Source organism: Pezoporus wallicus, unplaced genomic scaffold, assembly GCF_028554395.1.
Source record: "Pezoporus wallicus isolate ANWC-B61680 ecotype Strahan unplaced genomic scaffold, APGP_CSIRO_Pwel_v1 scaffold_7850, whole genome shotgun sequence".
Classification (NCBI taxonomy): domain Eukaryota; kingdom Metazoa; phylum Chordata; class Aves; order Psittaciformes; family Psittacidae; genus Pezoporus; species Pezoporus wallicus.
In genome coordinates, this window is record NW_026639846.1 from 175,608 (window position 1) to 196,698 (window position 21,091).

The 21,091-nt window shown below is 48.2% G+C and overlaps 1 protein-coding gene across 3 annotated transcripts; it reads left to right on the top strand.

Annotated features, from left to right (window-relative positions):
* Nucleotides 1–41: 41 nt before the first annotated feature.
* On the top strand, nucleotides 42–19,203 carry GJC1 (gap junction protein gamma 1). Of its 3 annotated transcripts, none has more exons than XM_057416632.1 (4): nucleotides 42–157; nucleotides 14,271–14,384; nucleotides 16,115–16,190; nucleotides 16,317–19,203. In XM_057416632.1, exon 4 carries the CDS (start codon nucleotides 16,336–16,338, stop codon nucleotides 17,515–17,517), a length of 1,182 nt encoding a protein of 393 aa, XP_057272615.1. In that variant the 5' UTR covers nucleotides 42–157; nucleotides 14,271–14,384; nucleotides 16,115–16,190; nucleotides 16,317–16,335; the 3' UTR covers nucleotides 17,518–19,203. The 3 variants fall into 3 exon arrangements, with proteins under 3 accessions (XP_057272615.1, XP_057272617.1, XP_057272616.1); XM_057416634.1 differs by having other exon boundaries at nucleotides 16,118–16,190; XM_057416633.1 differs by lacking the exon at nucleotides 42–157 and adding an exon at nucleotides 12,414–12,432.
* Nucleotides 19,204–21,091: the final 1,888 nt, after the last annotated feature.

The following is a 21,091-nucleotide window of genomic DNA, read 5'->3' on the forward strand; positions in this document are numbered from 1 at the left end:
GGCGGCTCGTCCTCCTCTCTCGGCAGCAGCAAACCCTCCCAACGGATAGCTGGTCCTGAAGGTTAAAGCTGAAGTAGTTTGAGCACAAGGGTTGCCCGTGCGATGGTGCAGCCGGGATCCTTTATGGCCAGGGGCTTCTGACCATGGCATGGGCAAGGTAAGAGGTGAGGGCTTGGAGTGAAAGCCCAGCTATGCCGGGGCTGGTGATGTGTGGAGAGTTGTGCGCTCTGGTCCGTGGTGGTAGCGGGTGTCTGCCCTGACAGTGCTCCTGTGGCTCCTTGTAAGAAAATGATCCCTTTGTAGCACAGTTTTTGGGAAAACAGTAACTTGACTGACATTTCTGTGTTGGGAAGTTTGTGTTTTGGATCATGTGAAACTTTTTAACGTGATGGTTTTTTAACTCTGTTGAATACGTGTTCAGCTGCTCTTTGTGGTGCTGTTTGAATTCATCACCCAGCTTCTCTCCTTGCAGTGGCTTTTAATTGGCTTCGTTGAGTTTTAGATCAGTTTAAACTGTGGAAAGCTATTAAGAACTGAAGACTGGCTGTACTGTTTCCAAACATGCTTTTAGTGCTAAGACTGGAATTGCAAGTTTGCACTATCACTGGTGCAGTGGACATTTGAACTTAAAAAACTAAGTGTTTTCTTAATTGCTGCAACAGCGTGAAGTTTGGGGGTTTTTAAAGCAAAGCAACTCGCAGGTCTGGATGTGTGATTGTAAATGAGGAACTGGCATGAAGTGTCTGTTTTCCACCTGGATTCCACTGCTACCCGTTCCTAGCCCTTCATTAGCGATTATTTTTGCCTGTTGCTTCAAAGCAAACATCTAAGGCATCCCAGATAACTTGCGAGTGATGCAAATATCAGTAAAGAACTGAACAAACTGAGATCACAGACTGAGAGGACGGCGGATGGCTTGGAATGAATTAGGGAAGAGTGCAGAAGGCTTGAGAAGTGTGCTGACAGTGAGGACTTCCAGCAGTCCATCTGCCTCTAAGCAGAGAGAACGTTACAGCTCCTTACCAGTCCATGAGCGTGCTTGTGAGGATGGGGCTGTAGCAGGGCAGTGGTCAGCTGCTGGACAAGTTCAGACCCATTGTAAGAGTTCTGCAAAGATTTTAGCACTTACTGAAGAGTTTTAATTGTAGACACAGGTTTTCTGAGGAGTTTTCTGGTATTCCAGGGGCAGTTCTGAACTGGGTTGTTTAGGTGGATCTGTCTTAAAAGGTCTTTTCTTGGCTTTGTATGGTTTATAGCTAATGGCTGAGATTCAAGAGGTTCTTACAACCTATGACAGAGAGTTTGTGCTGAATTTTAATGCAGAGGTTTATTGACTTGGTGATCTCCTGACTGCCAGCAACTTCTGTGGGTCCAAGCAACCAAACTCTCCTAAAACATCCCGTTTTACCAAGCAGAAGATGAGCTCCGGTGCACTTCTTGCAGTGCCTGCAATTGCGAGCGGATGTAACTCAGCCCCTTGGGACCAACAAAGCAACTTGGAAACATGCTGCTGGGAGTAATTTAATCCTGAAAACACCCGCACGGGTCCCTTCTGGACGGGGTTACTCAGACTCCTGTGCCGGGCAGGCACTCGCAGCGTGGCTGATGCTGCTTTTCTGACCAAGCTGTGATGCTGGTGAGTGAGAGCTTGTTCCAGTCTTGGTGACCTGCCAGCGTTCCCCTCACAGTCATGGACCTGGCTCTTTCCTAATGCCACTTCAGGTTTTCATTGTCTCCCTTTTAAGCGCTGGGAATGCCAAGTGAGTTGTGGCAGGTACCTCATTTCCACCTTAGCCCTGTTGCTTGGATGGGATTCTCTGAACCACTGCTCCAACTCGGACTGTGGTCATAATCACTGGACAGTTGGAGTAAAAACCTGGCAGATAATGGGCCCCTTTGTGGTCTGGCTGCTCTTCACGGGGCTGCTGGCTCATTAGTGGGAAGGTGATCCTTCTTTCCCACCCTAGTTCCAGCTTTTGTTTTTGGTGCCGTGACTCAACAAAGTGCTTTATGGAGGTTGTGCTCCTGATTTATGTATTTTTAATCTGGTTAATAGGAAGTAAATTATTTCCTGTGAGAAAAAGATGCCTTAATGTTCCCTACTTTTTATGCTTGCCTTACGATAACCCTGCTGACTGGTATAGGGAAGCACATTCCTTCCTCACATCTCCTTAGGAAGACTCCCTGAATTACAAATGCACCTGTGAAAGCTGGTCCCTGGACCACACCAGCCTCTGTGTGGGAATGGGATCCCGACTGCCTTGGAAGGAAGGTTTCCTTGCAGGACCCCGCACTGTTATCAGTGTTTGCAGCTGGTCTTTGCGCTTCCGGGGAGCAGCAGCAGGAGGGGAGTTCCACCGTCCCATGCTTGTGCTGTGTAGTAACATGTAGTTGTGGTTAAGAATGGTCGACTTCTATTAAATCCCATCTCACTGGCTGGGTTCAGTCTTGCTCAGTGTCTGAATGCTGCCTCTGTGCTTTTAACTGTCTGAATTACCTGCTCACTGGCCATTGTCCATTATGGTTCTGGTGGGCTGTTTGCTTTCCTCTCAAAGCCACACACAGAAAGATTTGATCTTCAAAATGCCCCTTGGAGGGGAAAAAGGCAACGGTGGCTTTCCTTTTTTGACCTTCTCATGCCATAAATATGAGCTGTTATCAGTGCTTGGCTGGTGACTCACAGTTCTCCCCAAACTGGAGAACACTGAGTAACTGAGGACATTACTCGTCTGCGAGATCTGGTTGGGATTTTTAAACACTTGGCTTCTTTTCCTGTAAAACAAAAGATTTCAGGTGCAGTTCCTGGCTGGGCAGTTAGGATGTTACTGGGTATTTTGTGGTAAATACTGAAAATGGTTAATGTTGTAGCAGAAAGAAATCCCCTTCAGCAAACCCAGATAACTGAGTTTCATCCCTCAATATCGGTTAATAATTCCGTAAGGATTAAATCTCAAAGAAGAACCTATGGCTTTAAGTAGTAACACGAGTTACAATAAACTCCATAAATAAAAAGCTATATTTGGAAGAAAAGGAGTAGTGTATTTATGGGCAAAACTGTATTAAAGGAAATGTGATGGAAAAATTGAGTCAGATGAGCTGATGTATGAGGCATTTCCCTATGGAGTCATTGGGCTGAAAAATGTTTTCTATGCCTAAACTTGAACAGATGCTTCAACACACACTCACATACACACATGTACAATCTTCCCTAGTTTAATATTAGCAGTTGTGTGCATAGCACTGTGATTAATTCACAGACCAGCCTGGTTTAGTCTCTTTTCCAGGGGCTATGGGATATTTCCAGATCATCCAGGTACTTACGTCTGGCTGTAAGCAAGCAGCCTGCTTAGTAGCAGTGTTTCTCCCCGGCTTTCCACCAGGCACATGCTTAAGTCACTCGCTGACCTGGGATTTACATTTTTACACAGGAGTGAAAAATCTCTCCCTATTACCTTGCTTAGATGAAAACCCTTGGAGTCAGGCAGCTCTCTTGCCTAAATAAGCCCATGATCCCAGCTCTGGGCTCTCAGAGACATTAGTTCCACCTTTTTAGTTACGGATTTGTCAGAAAACAATTCGGAGTGCAGTGCTTGACCTCGATTAAGATACTGTGGAAGTACAAAGAAAAGACATACATATGAATGAGCAGCAGACTGTGCCTACAGTTCTTTTGAGTACTGATGTTGCATTCGGTGGTGCTGGAGAGGTGGCTGACAGTTGTAGTTTATTATTTCCCCTTTGAAGACCCGTTGTGGTATTGCCCTTAATCCCCTTTCCCAGAGTTGTAGGATTTGCCTTGTAGGCTTCATCTCTTCTAAAACAACCCAAAGCCAAATGGAGCTGCTTGTTTCTACTTTGCTTTCCAGACTGAGCCAAACTGATGAAGGAATGTGGAAAAATGACTTCTGGGTCTAAACATGGCTCTAGCTGTGGTGCCTCAGAAGCGCGTGTCCTCAGGATGAGTGCTGATGCTGCTGGCATCGGGGTATTGACCCCTGCTCCTGGTGACATCCCAGCATCAGCCCCTTGTGAGTGCTGCGGCTGTGCCAGACTCTGGTATAACAAGTCATCCTCTGTAAAGTTCTGTATCTCTCATGTGCCTAAAATAGTAGAGAGCCTGGAAGGGAGATTGGATTTCTTGTGTGTTTCCATGCCACCTTGAGGGTGAGTTTCTGACTCCGTGTTAACTCATGGAAGTCTTGCTGTGTTATGGATTCAGGGGCACAGCTGACAAGTAATGCTGCATAATCCAGGGGCCTGAGGTTAGAGAAACATCTGCAGGCAGGCATGGGGCTGGTGTAGGTTGTGCACATGGGGCTGGCCCTGGTGTTAATATGCTTTTAAATGGCATAAAAATAAAATCGGTAAGGCTTGTAATGTGTGTCTGGAAGGGTGGATGCCTTTCATGCGGCTCCTCCTAAAAACCTCCTGATTTTCATGGCAAACATACTGAAGTAGTTGAGAAGCGACTGGATTTTAATTGCAGCAGGCACTGATTCACTAGAGTTACTTGGCTGACATTCAAATAGGTAGTTTTTAAAAGGAGAAGAATTTTCATAGTGGAAACTGTGATTCCTGGGGTACTCAAAAAATGAAATGGAACCGTTTGGGAGGAATTACACTGTGATCCTCCATCCAGCCGCATGGAAATGATCTTCTTTGTTCCTTGGTGCAAATAAAGTCTTTGCTACTTCTGGCATTTACTTGAAGCATCCACCTCTGTGGCATTGCCCGGCTCGATCTGTATTCCTCAGCCTGCTCTTGCTCTCTTTGCAGTCTGTGGCAGACCCTCATCGATCGGGGTGTCTGCAGAATCCAGTTCCCTGGAGGGGAACTGCGCTGGGAAGGTAGAGACAGAAATAAATCACTGCTGCCCTTCAGGTGTGCCCGTTGTGGGAGATTTGCCGGACGAGTCCGCACTGAATGCCAATCAGGTGCAAGTAATCCACGATCAATAACCTGAGGTACCAGTGGGTTTGCTTTTTTCCTTCCTCTGGTACCTCACTTTTAGCTGATTCGTGGCAGTGCTCTTCCCACAGGCCCCTGGGGAGCCGTTTGCTTAAGCAATTGCCATGCATTTGGGAAGCTCAGTGTTGTCGTTTAAGCTGCCTTAAATTTGCTGCTAATTTTCATAAGCTTTTGATAATACTAAATCTGATCAAATCTGTGGCTGTGGAAAGCAGTCAGGTGGCCAGAAATGAGCCCCCTATGCTTGGGGCACGGTGGGAAAAGGACTTCTGGCTTCCTCTCATAGAATACAAGTTATTTGTGGCTATTCTCAGATGGAACAGAAGCAGTTGGTATGTGTGTTCTCCCAGCTGGTATGATGTAGCGTAGGGACTTCAGTCAGCAAGTGTCTCAGGTCTCTCCCCTAAAGAGTCTAGAGGGGTATTAAAGTCTTTCATAAAATGACAGTTTTGGGCTTCTTATTTGGGAAATAATTTTTTTTCCAACAAATAATCACTGAGTGGATTTATGTGTGTAGTTATATTTGAAATTTTATCGTTGGCAGAGTAAAGTTGTTGAGACTCCTGTTGAACTCGAGCTGGAGGAACGGTGGAATGCCAGTACTGCAGTCTGGTGATTTACTCCTCTCCTTTTCTCAAAACAAACTGTACTTAAACCCAGCTTCCTGGAATGAAACTCTTCAGTTATTCCTGCAGTTCAAGAGCAGTTGGGAGCCGTGGAAGCAGCAGGACAGCGTTTGGCCGGCGAGTGAGCTCTCCTGGCCAGCTTGTGTGATTGCTGCTCTCATGTTGTCGTGGGCCCCTTGCTCTCTGCATGGTGTTCTGGAAGGAGCATCTGTGCTGTGGAATGGTTTTGGTGGTCTGATGAGATGTGTTGTTCTGTCCTTGGCTGTAGATGTTCCCAGCACCATCCTCATAGATTGTTGAGGTGTATAGGTAACCTGACAGTGAGAAGATGGCCTTCTCTAAGGACAAGGGGTAACGGGTTAAAACTTAAACAGGGGAAGTTTAGGTTGGATATAAGAAAGAAATTCTTTCCTGTGAGAGTGGTGAGGCACTGGAATGGGTTGCCCAGGGACACTGTGAATGCTCCATCCCTGGCAGTGTTCAAGGCCAGGTTGGACGAGGCCTTGGGTGAGATGGTTTAGTGTGAGGTGTCCCTGCCCATGGCAGGGGGTTGGAACTGGATGATCTTAAGGTCCTTTCCAACCCTAACGATTCTATGATTCTATGATTCTGGTGGCTGCCTGCCATCCTTGTGAGCTTAGTGCTCTCCACCTAAGGAGACATACGAATGTGGAAAGTCACAGATGTCTGCAGACCTTTCTGGTCCTTGTTCTCTGTATCTCAGCAAGCAGAAGGTCCTGAGCAGGTTTAGCAGAACTATTCCAAGTTCTGGAAGAGGGATTTTTTACAAGGGCATGTAGTGACAGGATAAGGGGGAATGGCTTTTAGCTGACAGAGGGGACATTTACTATGAGGGTGCTGAGGCGCTGGCACAGGGTGCCCAGAGAAGCTGTGGCTGCCCCATCCCTGGCAGTGTTCAAGGCCAGGTTGGACACGGGCTTGGAGCAAGCTGCTCCAATGGAAGGTGTCCCTGCCCGTGGCAGGGGTTGGAACTGGATGAGCTTTAAGGTCCCTTCCAACGCCAACCAGGCTGGGATTCTGTAATTCTAATGCAGTTGGTGGTGAGGGTTTGCAGTGTCCTCATCTGCCTTCTGAGCATCCTTCTCTAGAAAGCTGCTGTTGAGGAAAATGTTGCATGAATTTGTTGTAATTGCAGGGTGAGATGGTGTCTTCTACCAGACCAGGTGAGAGAGCTGGGAGGTAATAGTCTGGTTTTGAATTTGAGTCACAGTGAAACAGCTGCCGTGTTGCAGAAGGGGTAACTGGGGCCATTGCATCATGGTATGTGCTGTCTGTTTTATTTACAAGCTGCTAGTTTGTGAGGCTTATCTCTGAAGCAAACACTGGCTTAGTTTCTTTTGGCTGTCATAAGATGGTGGTGGGTGAATTAGGTGTTCATCCCATTCAGTTGAGAGCTCAGCTGAGAGTCGTTTGACGTACAGGAGCCGACAGAATTGCTCTCTTTTGGCTTCTCTCTCCTTTCCCGAAATGGCTGCAGAGTGATATTTGGGTCACTTGCCTCCAGTGTGTCATTTTCTTTTGACACTCATCCCTCTGAGCAGATAGGAGGAGCCCAATGGGGAGCTGCTGTGGTGCTGTTGGCTGCACTGGAATCAGGAGTAGTTCCAGGGGTGTTGTGGTTGTTTGAATCACTAATCACATCAAGACAGGGGGATGTCTCTGATGCCTGACTGAAACAGTATGTGAGTGAAGATACACAGAGCTTGCTGCAAGAGGGAGGAGGGCACCCAGGTAGGGGCTTGGATGCTCTAAGGCCCATGCTCTCCATCAGCATGTGTCCTTCAGGGCTTCCCTGGGGATGGAACACACAACGGCATTTGCGTGTTCTTCGGTTTGGACCAGACGCCTTTTGGCTCTGAAAACCATGATTTTTTCCTTCTTTCCTTGCTGCAGTGCTCTGGGTCTCAGGGTGGAAGTGTCCATCCCTAGGGCTGAACTCTTAGGCAGGGCATCGTGCTCCCTTTCCTCTGAGTGCACAAGCCCTCTTGCTCTGCCTGGGCTCTGTTCTTCCCCAGCACATCTCTGGCTGAAGCAGGGCCCTGTCCTGCAGTTCCTTTTCCTCCACACAGTGGTGAGAGTGCCTGGCACAAGCTTGATGTGGGGTTCGTTGGTGGATGTGTGGGATTCATTGGCAGGTGTGTGCAGTAGCCCCACTGTCCATCTCGCATCCATTGCTGCTGGTCACTTTGTGCAGGCCTTTTGTCATCATCCCCACTGCATTTTTATCATCTTTATCCTTCCATTGCCTGTATTTGTTCAAACAACAACTGAGAACACAGGTGAAAGGGCTCTGCTGTATGTGACTGGCTTCTACTTAGTGAGGAACAAGTGCAGCAGCCCTGAGGGCAGGGCAGGGCATTGATTGCCACTGCTGCAAGAGACCAGTTCACATAGGAGCTGCTAAGAAGCATCCCAGCTTAAGAGCTGAGCGAGAGGAGAGTGGGTGTGCACTGGAGAGCTCCAACAGGGTGGTTTTTGAGTTCCAGTGTGGCTGCTCTTCACTTGTTGGGTTATTCCTAACCCAGCAGCTGTGTTGCGAAGGGAGAGGGGTTGCCTGCGCTGCAAGGTTCAGTCCCAGCACTGTGCTGGTATGAGCAAGGTTTGGCAGGATGCCGTGTCAGCCTGGCTGTAGCTTGTTGCCCCGAGGATGGAGTGTTTTGTGGCAAGGACTGTCACGCACTGTGCCTCACCCTGTTATCTGCTCGCCGCTTTCTTTTCTCCATTATTACATTTCACATCACCAGAGTACAAGCATCATCTGGGGTTTGTTTCAGCTTCTTGATACCTCAAGCCTGTAGGACAGATCTGAAGAGCAGCCTGCTCAGGTTTGCTGAGCATCTGACAGCTCTGGCCTGAATCACTACAGAAATGCCAAATTTGGGAGCTCACCATACCAATTGCTGAGCTGGTACACCTCATTCCCATCGTTCAGAAGGGATACTGAACGCTGAGCATGGATAAAGGGATTCAGGCTGACACAGACCCCAAAATGGGTCTCCAAAAGGGCTATCAGAGACTCTACAGCCCAGCCTCTGTTATGCTGAAGCCCGGTGACAGTGCAGGTTCTCTCTCATATGGGCTCGAGTCAAGCTTGCTGCTCGTCACATCCTTGTGCTGCCCGATGGACGCTGCTCCTCCAGAGCCAGGATCTCGCGTGCTCTGGGGTGTGTGCCCCGGAGACGATGCTTTCTGGAGGAGTGTGGTTGCTGTAGGTGAAGTAAAAGCTGCGTTTGGGAAGCACAAACCACGTCGTGATTCTGTTTGAATTGTGTCACTGCGGGGGAGTGTTGCTAAAAGTGTCGCTTGGCTTCATGTTGGCATTACCTAGAGGGCACGCTGGGGCTACGGGAGGTTCATGTCTCATCTGCACATTCCAGTTTATCTCTGAGCTGAATGCTTGGGTGGGTGGATGGATGTTGATTTTCCGACGGAGATGTAGTTGACATCTTTATTTTTTTGACAGCGCAAGAATCTTATTATATCTCTACCTCTTACCCATATTTTAGTGTTCTATTTATATCCTGCATGGGATCTGTGGTCTCATCGTTCAGAGAGGGGTGTTTTAGACTCGGGGGGATTGGTGTGTGATCAGCAGAACCTTGTCAGGATGCCTGGGATTTGAAGGCACTGTTCAGAAATGGTTTCTAAATTGACACTGATGCCTTGTGGCTGTTTCAAAGCCATTCTCTGCTCATTGCCAGGAGAGGCTTGCCAGATGAGAGTGTTTACTTGAAAAAGCAGCCTCTTCATTCCCAAATATTCTATAATATAGATTAAAACTGAAATTAAATGCAGTTTTCTTATTCTTTTTCATCTGTGTAGTGCTGTAAACACATTAGGGACTGTAGTGATAGGACAAGGGGTGATGGGTTCAAACTGAAACGGGAAGTTCAGGCTGGATATAAGGAGGATATATGCTCCATCCCTGGCAGCGTTCAAGGCAAGGTTAAACGGAATCTTGGGTGACATGGTTTAGTGTGTGGTGTTCCAGCCTTTGGCAGGGGGGTGGAACTGGATGATCTTAAGGTCCTTTCCAACCCTAACTGTTCCATGATTCTGTGATTCTATGATTCTATGAATAAAGATGGTGGTGATTGAACCCACTTCCCTCACTAACGATGGAAGGGTGATAGCAATGAATTAGCTTATCCCAGGAAGATCCCCACATCCTTCCCCTCACGTCCCTTAGGAGGATGGGTGCTGGAACTGCTGCTCCACTTGGGACGGCAGGTGGCATTGGCACAATATTCAGTGGGATTTGTGGTGTGCTGCTGCCTTGCTAGTACTGAGTCTGGCCATGACTTTCTCTTTTCTTGAACAGCAAAGTCTTACTTGTTTTACAGGTTAATAAAGAAAGGAGCTCATGGAATCATAGAATCCCAGCCTAGTTTGGGTTGAAGGGACCTTAAAGCTCATCCAGTACCAAGCCTCTGCCATGGGCAGGGACCCCTTCCACTAGAGCAGCTTGCTCCAAGCCCCTGTGTCCAACCTGGCCTTGAACACTGCCAGGGATGGGGCAGCCACAGCTTCTCTGTGCCAGTGCCTCAGCACCCTCACAGGGGAGAACTTCTTCCTTATATCTTCCTTATATCATCCTAAACTTCCCCTGTTTCAGTTTGAACCCATCACCCCTTGTCCTGTCACTCCAGTCCCTAATGAAGAGTCCCTCCCCAGCATCCCTGTAGCCCCCTTCAGACACTGGAAGTTGCTCTGAGGTCTCCACGCAGCTTCTCTTCTCCAGGCTGAACAGCCCCAATGTTCTCAGCCTGGCTCCATACGGAAGCTGCTCCAGCCCTTGCTCATCCTTGTGGCCTCCTCTGGACTTGCTCCCACAGCTCCATGTCCTTCTGATGCTGAGGACCCCAGAACTGCACACAGTGCTGCAGGTGGGGTCCCATGAGAGCAGAGGAGCAGGATCACTTCCTCCATCCTGCTGGTTATGCTCCTTTTGATGCAGCCCAGCACACCGTGGTTCTGTGCTCAAGTACACACTGAAGCAGTTCATGTTCAGTTTCTCATGGACCAACACCCCAAGTCCTTCTCCTCAGGCTGCTCTGAATCTCTTCTCTGCCCAGCCTGTAGCTGTGCCTGGGATTGCCCTGACTCAGGGGCAGGACCTAGCACTTGGCTGTGTTGAGCTCCATGAGGTTGGCATTGGCACCTCTCACACATGTAATTCCCGTGTTTCCTCGGAAATCTGGTAAATCCTGCCCTTTCTTAGATTTCAGTGTAAATGAGATGTGAGTAATGCAAGTTATTCATTCATCCTCATGCAACTCCTATTGCAATTAGCCTGTGGGACCAATTTTACTTTCATGGATCATGAAACCTCTTTTGACTAGCAACAGAATTGCCATGCATTTATTCTTGCATTTTTTCATGTCTATAATAATGGCTTCAGAACAAAGCAAATATTAATAAATTAATCAAATTCCATTAGCATGACATGGGAGGGCATCTTTTTAAGGGAAAAACGTCTTCCTGTAAATATATTCCCCTCAACAACTGCCTTTGGCTACAAAATAAGCTGTTTAAGACAAACCTTGTCTGAGGAGGGGCTGGTGAAGGAGAGCCCCGGGAGCTGCAGCTCCCTGGTTCCCCAGGAGCTGTGCCTCATGTTCCTGTGCTGCACCTCACCTCCATCCCAGGGAGCATGTGCCTGTGAGCTGAAGCCCATAGCCTGGTGTGGACTCAGCCTGGGTGGCTGTCTCCAGCTAAGAGGGGCTGGTGAGCTGGGCTAGCGCAGCGCTCTCAGTCAGCCAGGGTGGAGAGGTCAGGTGCAGAGTCCTTCAGCCAGGGTCAGGATGGTTTGGGTGGGAAGGGACCTTAAAGCTCCCCCAGCTCCAACCCCTGCCACGGGCAGGGACCCCTTCCACTGGAGCAGCTTGCTCCAAGCCCCTGTGTCCAACCTGGCCTTGAACACTGCCAGGGATGGGGCAGCCACAGCTTCTCTGGGCACCCTGTGCCAGCGCCTCAGCACCTTCATGGTAAAATGTTCCTTCCTGATGTCCTGTCTAAACCTGCCCTCTGTCAGTTAAAGACTGCTGCCTCTTGTCCTGTCACTAGAAGCCCTGATAAAAAGGCCCCATTTTACTTATAAGCTGCTTTTATATGAATTGAAAGACCACAGTTAAGTTCTCCCCTTCAGGAGCCTTCTCTTCTCCAGGCTGCCCCAGCCCAGCTCTCTCAGCCTGGCTCCAGAGCTGCTCCAGCCCTCATAGCATCTCCATGGCCTCCTCTGGACCCACTCCAGCAGTGCCAGGTCTGTCTTGTGCCAAGGACCACGCAGCGTTTGATGCAGCCCAGAACACAAGTGGCTCAGTGCCCTGGGAGTGCACATTGCCGGTCCTTCAGCCTCCAGTACCCCCCAGTCCTCCTCTGCAGGGCTGCTCTCCATCCATCCACCCCTGGTCTGTGTTGATGTTTGGGATTGGCCAGCCCAGGTGCAGACTCTTGCACTTGGACTTGTTGAACTCCAGGAGTTTCACATGGGCCCTCTCCTTCTGCCTGTCAGGATCCCTCTGGACAACACCTATTCCCTTCAGTGTATCCGTGGCCCCTCAGCTTGGTGTCATCCACAGACTTGCTGAGGGTGCACTCAGTCCCACTGGCTGTTCGTGATGAAGTGATACAGAATGAGTCTTGATATCACAGAAGCATCATTGCACTGTGGGAGGTCTTGGGTTGGAAGGGACCCATACAAATCACTGCGACCGACTCCCTGCTCCTTGCCTTATACTAATGCAAACAGCAGCACGCTCCCTGCTGTGCTCCCTGACTGGTGGGAGGCCATCACAGATGAGAACACCTCAGTTAGGTGAGAAAGCTGAAAGGAGATGAAATTAATCCCATGTTTAAATGGATTTTCACAGCCACCCATGGGCTGGAGAGGGGAAGCTGCAAACACAAGAGGCTGATCACTGCCTGTGTGTGAGCAATAGCTGTGTTAAAATACCTCCAGCGATTTCCTGCAGTGAATCTTAGTAAACCTGATGGGTTTTTCCTTCTTTTTTTCCGTGTACCTGCTTCAGATTCCTCTTTCTTCTGTCTGGATCTCGGTGTGCAGAACTTTCTCCCCGCAGGAGCCAGCTTGCTGTCAGAGGAGTGTCATGTTCTTGGCGTGGTATGTCCTGCTGGCTCCATGGAGCCTCCGCCGCTGGAAGGGCAGGAATGAGCTTCTGACAAAGACAAGGAATGAAAGTCTCTCTCAAATGCTCTTTCTGGCATGGTTTAAATGAGCTGAAATTGCTGACATTCTGCCTTTTTCACGTATGTGTCAGTGTCCATAGACTGATTTCAAACCATGGAAAGTTATCGAGTTAAATGTTGCCTGAACAGCAGATCCGGGAGACACCAAGTGTACGTTAGGTGAAGGTTACTGCAATGTAGCTGGGTCCTGCAGTTCTTGTGTTGTGAAGGCAGAAGCATGCAGCATCCAGTGCTGGCTGATCCCGTAAATGAAGGATACCACCATTTCAAATGCCCTAAGAAGATTCTTTGTTTGTATTCCATTCAGTATAGATGGCTTAAACGTTTCCAGTAAGAGAAGGCTTTAATGACAGGTCATTTTGCTTGGGCTAAACTGGTTCCTTAAAGACAAGGAGGTTCTTTGCTGCTGGTGGATTCTCCCATATTTGTGGCAGCAGCTCTGCTCTGGTCTAAAGCTAAATTTAGAGCAAGTGACACTTTCTTGTGGAAGAGAATCCGAGCTCTTCCACTTCCCATCTCCGCAGCCACCGCTCTGGAATCAGCAGATGTCTTGGTTATTAAACACACATCTGATAACGTTGCCATCTGCATCTGAAGGCTGTGGTTAACCCAAATGTACAAGTGTGTGGGGTCAGTGTCGTGTGCAGGTTTGTCATGCTGCTCATTTATATAACGGGTGGAATCCAGGACATGGATCCCAGTCTTTCTCCTGAAGCAGGGCTCTCCAGTGGGCGCCACAGCCGAGGGAGCTGAGCTGTGACCACAGTCTCCCTCTTTATAGCTGGTGAACGATATGAGCCAGCCACAGATGTGCTCTGCAGGTAGAAAACACACTGTGAAGAGCTGCTAAAGACCTCGGGAGAATTTATGAGATCCTGAGGTAGAAACTCATCTCAAAGATTCAGTGTCCCTTCTGGTGTTGGAACTGCGGCACTGCAGCTTGGTGTGAACGGGAGTGTTGTGGCTCTTACTTCTGTATCCCCCCCGTTGCAGATGTGGGGCTCTCTTGCGTTTTCTGTTCAGTGGGTTGAAGCCTCTTTGGCCACATAGAGTACCCCTGACTCTCACCACCCCTTTTGACTCCTAATCTGAGTGTGTGCTGGGAAATGTGTGAGTGAAGCACAGTCTTTTGTCCCACTAGTGGAGAACTCAGGGCTGCAGAGCAGCACTTGGGGTCTTTCTGAAATGGGGTTCAGAGTGTGAAGCCACTTGCAGTAAGGTGCTGCACAGGGCTGGAAGCCTCGGCTCTTTTTTCCTGTTAAAAAGGTGTTATTTCGTCCAGTTCTGTCTATGGTGTAATGGTTGTGTAGAGAGAAGAGCTGTGGCTGTAAACCTGGATTGATGCATGCCCAACTGACAGCCACCAGATAAATTGATTCACTGGTCATCATTTTCTTCCCATGTTTCCCAGGTACATAAATTAAACTCTAAATCTCTCACTTCCAGGCATCTTCCCAGTTCTTCAGCTGGCTTTGGGGCTGGAATACTCACTCTCTGATGTTCAAGCAACTTCTGAAGGATGCAGACGCAGGCATTGAGTGCTGTCTTGCTAACCAGGAGGTAAGATCACCCTCCTTGCTCTTGTTTGCACGTGACCCAGCCAAGGGTTGCATCCATCATCTCTGCTGCATCACCAGCTCTCGTTGAGATGCTCATCCATGAGGACCCTCACTCCCTTCGCTATTAACTGATGGTGCAAGGAACTGTTCTTTTCTTTAGCTGCATGTCTGCATTGGGCTTGCTTAAACCCATAGTTTTGTTTCAGTGGACTCAGCCTCTTGAGCTCCCTCTGTTTTCCTCCATCATGGTAACTCTCACCTCTGTCAGCCTGCAAACATGCCATGTGCAGTTTCTGGCAGCAGCCATGTCCTGGTGCAGGCTGGGGAGGTCATTTGTCAAGACCTTTGTTACTTTTGATATGCTTAATATGGTCTTTTTAAATACTCTCTTGTGCTATTTTTTTTTTCTCACACTGTCATGGAGCAATAAATCAAATGTCCCACACAGCCCATCCACATGATGTCTGTGCTGTTGCCTTTTCAGCAAAATGTTGAATTTCACCAGAAGGGGGATCACATTTAGATCCTTTAATTCTGGATTGATTGCATCCCCTCAAATTTCATTATTGTGCCTCTGAACAACTCTGTAGTTCTATGGAAGAAGTGGAAGAGTTGCAAATATTCTTTTCTGGGCACAGGCACAGGGTGCCCAGAGAAGCTGTGGCTGCCCCATCCCTGGCAGTGCTCAAGGCCAGGTTGGACACAGGGGCTTGGAGCAAGCTGCTCTAGTGGAAGGGGTCCCTGCCCATGGCAGAGGCTTGGAGCTGGATGAGCTTTAAGGTCCTTTCCAGCCCAAACCAGTCTGTGACTGAAAGATGTCTTATATCCTGTGCTACAAGATCAATCAGTTCTTCCTGTACACAGTATTTCACCAGTTTCACTCTTTAAAGCTCCAGTTGGGCCTGTAACATTGCTAGGTTTTGTTCATTGTTACATGGCAGTGTTGCCAGCCCTGAGTTTCCACTGATCGTTTTTTTCGTGTCGGGATTGCAGATTTCTATTGATTTCTGTCTAGCATCTGTTCAGAAAGTTTTGACAGATAATTTTTTTAACTAGGTTTTCCTTCTACTCTCCCCAAAGCCACAAGAAAATACACACAAAAGTCTTTTCTGGCCCTGGGAGGGTGGTTTTTAGCCTCCCTAAGGGACTGAACCCAAATCCATAGATCAGTTCCAGCAGCAAGTTAGAAGTTAGATCACAGAATCATGAAGTGCCTTGGGTTGAAGGGACCTTAAAGCTCATCCAGTTCCAACCCCCTGCCACGGGCAGGGACACCTTCCACTAGAGCAGGTGATGTTCCTTAGGTTGGACCAAGGAACTGCAGGGTAGCACTGCTCGGGTCACTCAGGTTGTCTTGCCTTAAAGCAAAGATAACAGCAGTTGCATGTCTTAGGTTTGGGGTGGGCCATGCATTTCTGTCTCAAGCGTTGCCCTGTGGAGAGGACAGTTTCTCTCCATGGGCTGTGCTTGAGGCTGAGATCATTAGCCCAGGCTCTGACAAGGCTTGGCCACCTTCCTGCAGTTAGAATAAATCTTTCTAAAGCAGTGGGACGGAGCCAACAGGACCCAGAGAGTTTCAGAGCTTAACTCCCCATCCGCTGTGTTTTGGAGACTTCAACCTTAAGTGTAAATGTTTTTATTAGCATTTGACTTTCTCTTCAGCTCAGGATTAGCTTTGGGAGCCCATTTGCTTTGTGAAATGGCAGTTAACTGCTCCTTTTCTTGTCATAGCAGACTTCTCAAAGGCCTGTGGAGGAGGCGTAGGATCTTCAAGCAGATTCTGGCAGCTGGAGGTTCCCGATAACAGGTGATGCTCCAGACGCGGTGGTTGTACAGCTCTAGAGGGTTCTGCCTCTCTTGGTTGAATGTTTGCACTGCTTAGGCTCACGCTGATAAACTTCTAAATATTTGGGGGGGTTTATTTGTTTTTTAGATAAAATTACTTGACCACCATGAGTTGGAGTTTTCTGACCCGTCTGTTAGAGGAGATCCACAATCACTCTACCTTTGTTGGCAAAATCTGGCTGTCAGTGCTGATTGTGTTTCGGATTGTCCTGACTGCTGTGGGAGGAGAATCCATTTATTACGATGAACAGAGCAAGTTTGTGTGCAACACGGAGCAGCCTGGCTGCGAGAACGTTTGTTACGATGCTTTTGCTCCTCTTTCACACGTGAGGTTTTGGGTCTTCCAGATCATCCTCGTTGCCACTCCATCTGTCATGTACTTGGGCTACGCAATCCATAAGATCGCCCGGATGGTGGAACACAGCGAAGCCGACAGAAGAATCAGAAGCAAAAGCTTTTCTATGCGCTGGAAACAACACCGTGGCTTAGAGGAAACTGAGGAGGACCACGAGGAGGACCCCATGATGTACCCAGAGATTGAGCTGGAAAGTGAACGGGAGAACAAAGAGCAGCAGGCGCCGGGCAAAGCCAAGCACGACGGCAGGCGGCGCATCCGGGAGGATGGGCTCATGAGAATTTATGTCCTACAGCTGCTGGCGAGGACCACGTTTGAAATTGGCTTCCTGGTGGGTCAGTATTTCCTGTATGGCTTCGAGGTGAGCCCCGTGTTTGTGTGCAGCAGGACGCCGTGCCCGCACAAGATCGATTGTTTCATTTCCAGGCCAACGGAAAAGACCATTTTCCTGCTAATAATGTACGGGGTGAGCTGCATGTGTTTACTTTTGAATGTCTGGGAGATGCTCCATTTGGGATTTGGCACCATCCGGGACACATTGAACAACAAGAGGAAAGAGCTGGAAGACTCTGGTACCTATAACTACCCTTTTACTTGGAATACACCATCTGCTCCTCCTGGCTATAACATTGCAGTCAAGCCAGAGCAAATGCAATACACTGAACTGACCAATGCCAAAATGGCCTACAAACAGAACAAAGCCAACATAGCTCAGGAGCAGCAGTATGGAAGCAATGAAGAAAACATCCCTGCCGACCTGGAAAACCTGCAGAGGGAAATCAAAGTGGCTCAGGAGCGCCTGGACCTCGCGATCCAGGCTTATAACAACCAAAACAACCCCAGCAGTTCCAGAGAAAAGAAATCCAAAGCGGGCTCAAACAAAAGCAGTGCCAGTAGCAAGTCAGGAGATGGGAAGAGCTCTGTCTGGATTTAATGTTGGCTGAGTTTAGATACTGTGGTTTTTCTCCTAGTTTATCATAACCAGCAACCCCTTGAATAATGGCTTCCATTAAGTAACTATTTGACTGTGTTTAATTTCAGGGATGCCGTTGGCTCGTGATTCAACCTCTCACAAAGGGGTTAAACGCATATTCTAGGATTATAGAACTTTATTCTTCTGTCTTCCAAGTCAGGAGGCAAATACTTATATTTAAATCATTCTCAGTGAACGGTTTATGCTGTATGTACAGTATTATAGTACATTTATTATGCACAATTTTTTTGTACTTGTACACTGGATCTCTGATGTTACACTTTTTTATATTGCCAAGGAGCAAGCAATGGGTAGCTGGTAGCATTTTGCTAGTTTTATTACTGTGGTCCACAGTTTTTGTCGTTGTTCTTCCTTGTTTTAAACCTAAACCTTAACTATGCTGCGTTCCAGAAGTGCCTTGAACATGCAGACAGCCCAGCAGAGTCTCCACTTACCCAGGCAGCCCACGGGTGCAGCAGGGAGGTTGGGAAAACATCTGTTAATGGTGCTCTTGACTCTTGTTTTTACCCAAATGATGTGCTACTTAGGAAATGGAAATGCCATACTTACAGCTACTGTGCGCTCCAGGGTTGGTTTCCTAGGAGAGATGTGTGATTGAGTCCTTGCAGTCCAAGTACCAGTGCCAACCCTCACGCAGAGAGGGCTCAAACCTCCCTGCGAGCTTCCTGCACCAGGAGGGAAGAGAGACTTCCAACTCCTGCAAAACACCCCCCAAAAGTACGTAGAAATTACTGGATTCAGTAATCCCATGTAGTTCTGTGATATCTATGGATAGAGATGGGTTTGAGGTCTGTTGTTACAGACAACCGCTCCCCCAGGGCATGAAGTTGTTACCATACCTTTTGGATAAGATTTCTGTCGTTTCCAAAGTAATCTGCTTGGATGGAGTCAGGGTGAGTTTGTTTCTCTGTGCATTCCCTGGAGGAACAACCTTCCTCCCCCCGAGCCAGGCCACATGAGCTGTCTGGAAGAGTTTTTACAAAGCCCTTTCCGAATATCAATGATACTGCCTTATTCCAGACCCCTCTTCTTCCATTATGTCCGAGGAATTCAGTTCAGACAGAGCAATATCTAGAGTTCAGATTTCTGCTTGAGAGACCAGTCAGATTTGGCATTTGGAGGTTTTGGCATTAATCTTGAATTTTGAATTAGAAAAGGAGAATGCGGAATGTGCTGCCTTCGGGGCTGTCTTTTTGGCAAGGACACGCATTAATGGTTGGGAGATGCTGATAAATGTGTATGCTTTTTTGCTACTGTTTATAATGTATTCAGGACCTCGCTCCACGCTGGGCTTTTGTTAGGTTTTCATGCGTTTGAATATATTTTAGAGGCTGTCTCAAGCAGGACTGTTCTGTTTCGAGGCTCCCTCAGTCCTTAGTGCCCTCGTTACAGCCTGGCCAGGGACAGGATTGACAAGGAAGGCTCTGTGGACACGGGTGAACCCACACTCCATTCCTGTCCCATAGAACATCTAAGCATAGGCTTCATGGTAAATTTAAGCTAAGGGGATATGAGCACATGCTTGCGGTTGTCCTCTACCCAAGCACTTGCTGACAATAGGTGTTTTGCTGACTTGATTTTGCTGTTTTCACTCTGGGACACCAGGCAGCCCAGGCAGAGAGCCCAGCTCTGAGTGTGGGTCAGTGGGAGCCTCCCCAGTTCATCTCCAGCAGTGGGAAGTGAGTTTCCTTTCTGCCTTTTCGTTTGGCTTTGACTCCTGGCCACTGCTCCAGGAAGGGAGCACCCTCCGAGTTTTATGCAGTGAAGTGTCAGGGTGATGTCTGGAAGCAGGAGTAGGTAACACAGGAAGTACACAGCAGTTTGGAGCAGCAGAAGTGGGCTTGTGAGCAGGGACCAGCAGCGTGGGGTTTGTTAGTAGTGCTGCTCTAGTTAATGAGGAGGCTGAAGAGAAGCACACAGCCTGAAGATGGGCAGAGAGGCTTTGCCAGCAGAAAGCTCTGAGTGTGATGGGGAAGCTGGCTGGAAAAACACGTTGTCTGAAAGTACTAGGGAAAGACATTTGGAGCCTGGAGATAAACAGGGATGGTGGCTACAATGCGCTCATTATCCCAGACACTGGGGTGGTTCTTTTCAGCTTCCCAAGAGCGGGATGTTGCTTGTGGTGGTTTCAGAGCAGCCTTTCACCAGTTCAGTGGCAAGGAGTGAAAATCCTTTCCTCTTGCTGCTCTCTACACAAACTGCAGCCATTTCTTAGCAATGGCTTCCAATAAAACGGGTTTGTGACAGCTTCTTCCCCAGTTCATGGTCCAAACTATTCCCTGCTTCAAGCTGCCGCCTTGGGTCAGTGCTGTGAGCTTCTGTCCCCAGCAGTAAATACTCCCCTTAGTGAGCAAAGTGGGTAGAATATTCCAACCCCAGCACTGAATTCATTCCGAAAATGCAAAGTAATGGAGCTGTTTCTGTTCCTGGTTTTTTGTTTTCATTTGAATTGTGTATAAAGTGCACATTTTCTTTGAAACTGAGTGTTTGCTCTTAGTAGAGGATGTCTGTTCCAGCGCTGTTCATGTTCGTGACTGTATTCAGTTTCAGAGCATCAGGCTTGATTTTTCCTTTTGAAGAAACGATACCTGCATTACTTTAAAATGCTCTTTTGCTTTGGCTTAATGTAGGCCATTCCGAAAGAAACGTTCGGCAGAGACTTTGGGAGAAGACATCCTGAACATAACTTGGGTTTGTGTTGTCATTCTCTGGTTTTGGATGCAGTTTGGAAAAACCAATCTATTAAATCCAGTGGATTCCTCCAGTCTGAGTGAGATGGCTTCTTTTTTCCAGCCCTAGAATGTGTTCTGAATATGTGAAGGAGGGAGAGGGTTGTTTTAATGGGGCGTCTTAGAGCCACAACTTGGAGGTTTTCTGTATTTGACCTTGTTTAGCATCGTGGAGTCAGGCAGAACATGACTGAACCGTGCTGCACGTGAACTGCTCTTCAGTGACAGCAGCACTCGCACGCAGAAAAAGACAGATCTGTAAACTTTGGAAGTCAGACCTTGAAAAGGTCTTCGAAAACATGGAAATCTGGGCTTATGCATATGACTGAGCATGCTGATCCTGTCCAGTGAACTGTGCAGCATTAGCTGCCCTAATTTAGCTGCAGTTTGCCAAAGAACATACGGAGCTGGCTGCCCTGCTCCCTTCCGAACTGCCAGCTGAATGCCTGGCTGTGTTGCCGGCACAGAAGAGGGCTTTTGTCAGTGTCCCATGCCTTGCCCTGGCTGCACTTTGCCCTCAAAAGTGGGAGTGGGTCTGAGGGAGGCATTACGTGGTTTCAGCTGTGAGAAGGCTGAAGGGAGATGGATTTGGTGGGGTGGGGGGCTTGCAATGAAAAGCTGTTTGTTCAGAGTTAAAAGCAGCCGTGTAGAGGAGGACAGTGCTGCCTGTGTCACAGAGCTCCTTGTGTCCAGGGCTGTAAGGGCAGAAACCGGTCGTGGCAACCAAGGGGGGGATCCAGACTAATAACTGTGTGTGCTTTCTCACTGTCAGGTTACCTGAGCAT

Excerpts from the sequence above, each read along its gene's own strand:
- GJC1 (XM_057416632.1), top strand. The coding sequence starts at position 16,336 with ATGAGTTGGAGTTTTCTGACCCGTCTGTTAGAGGAGATCCACAATCAC.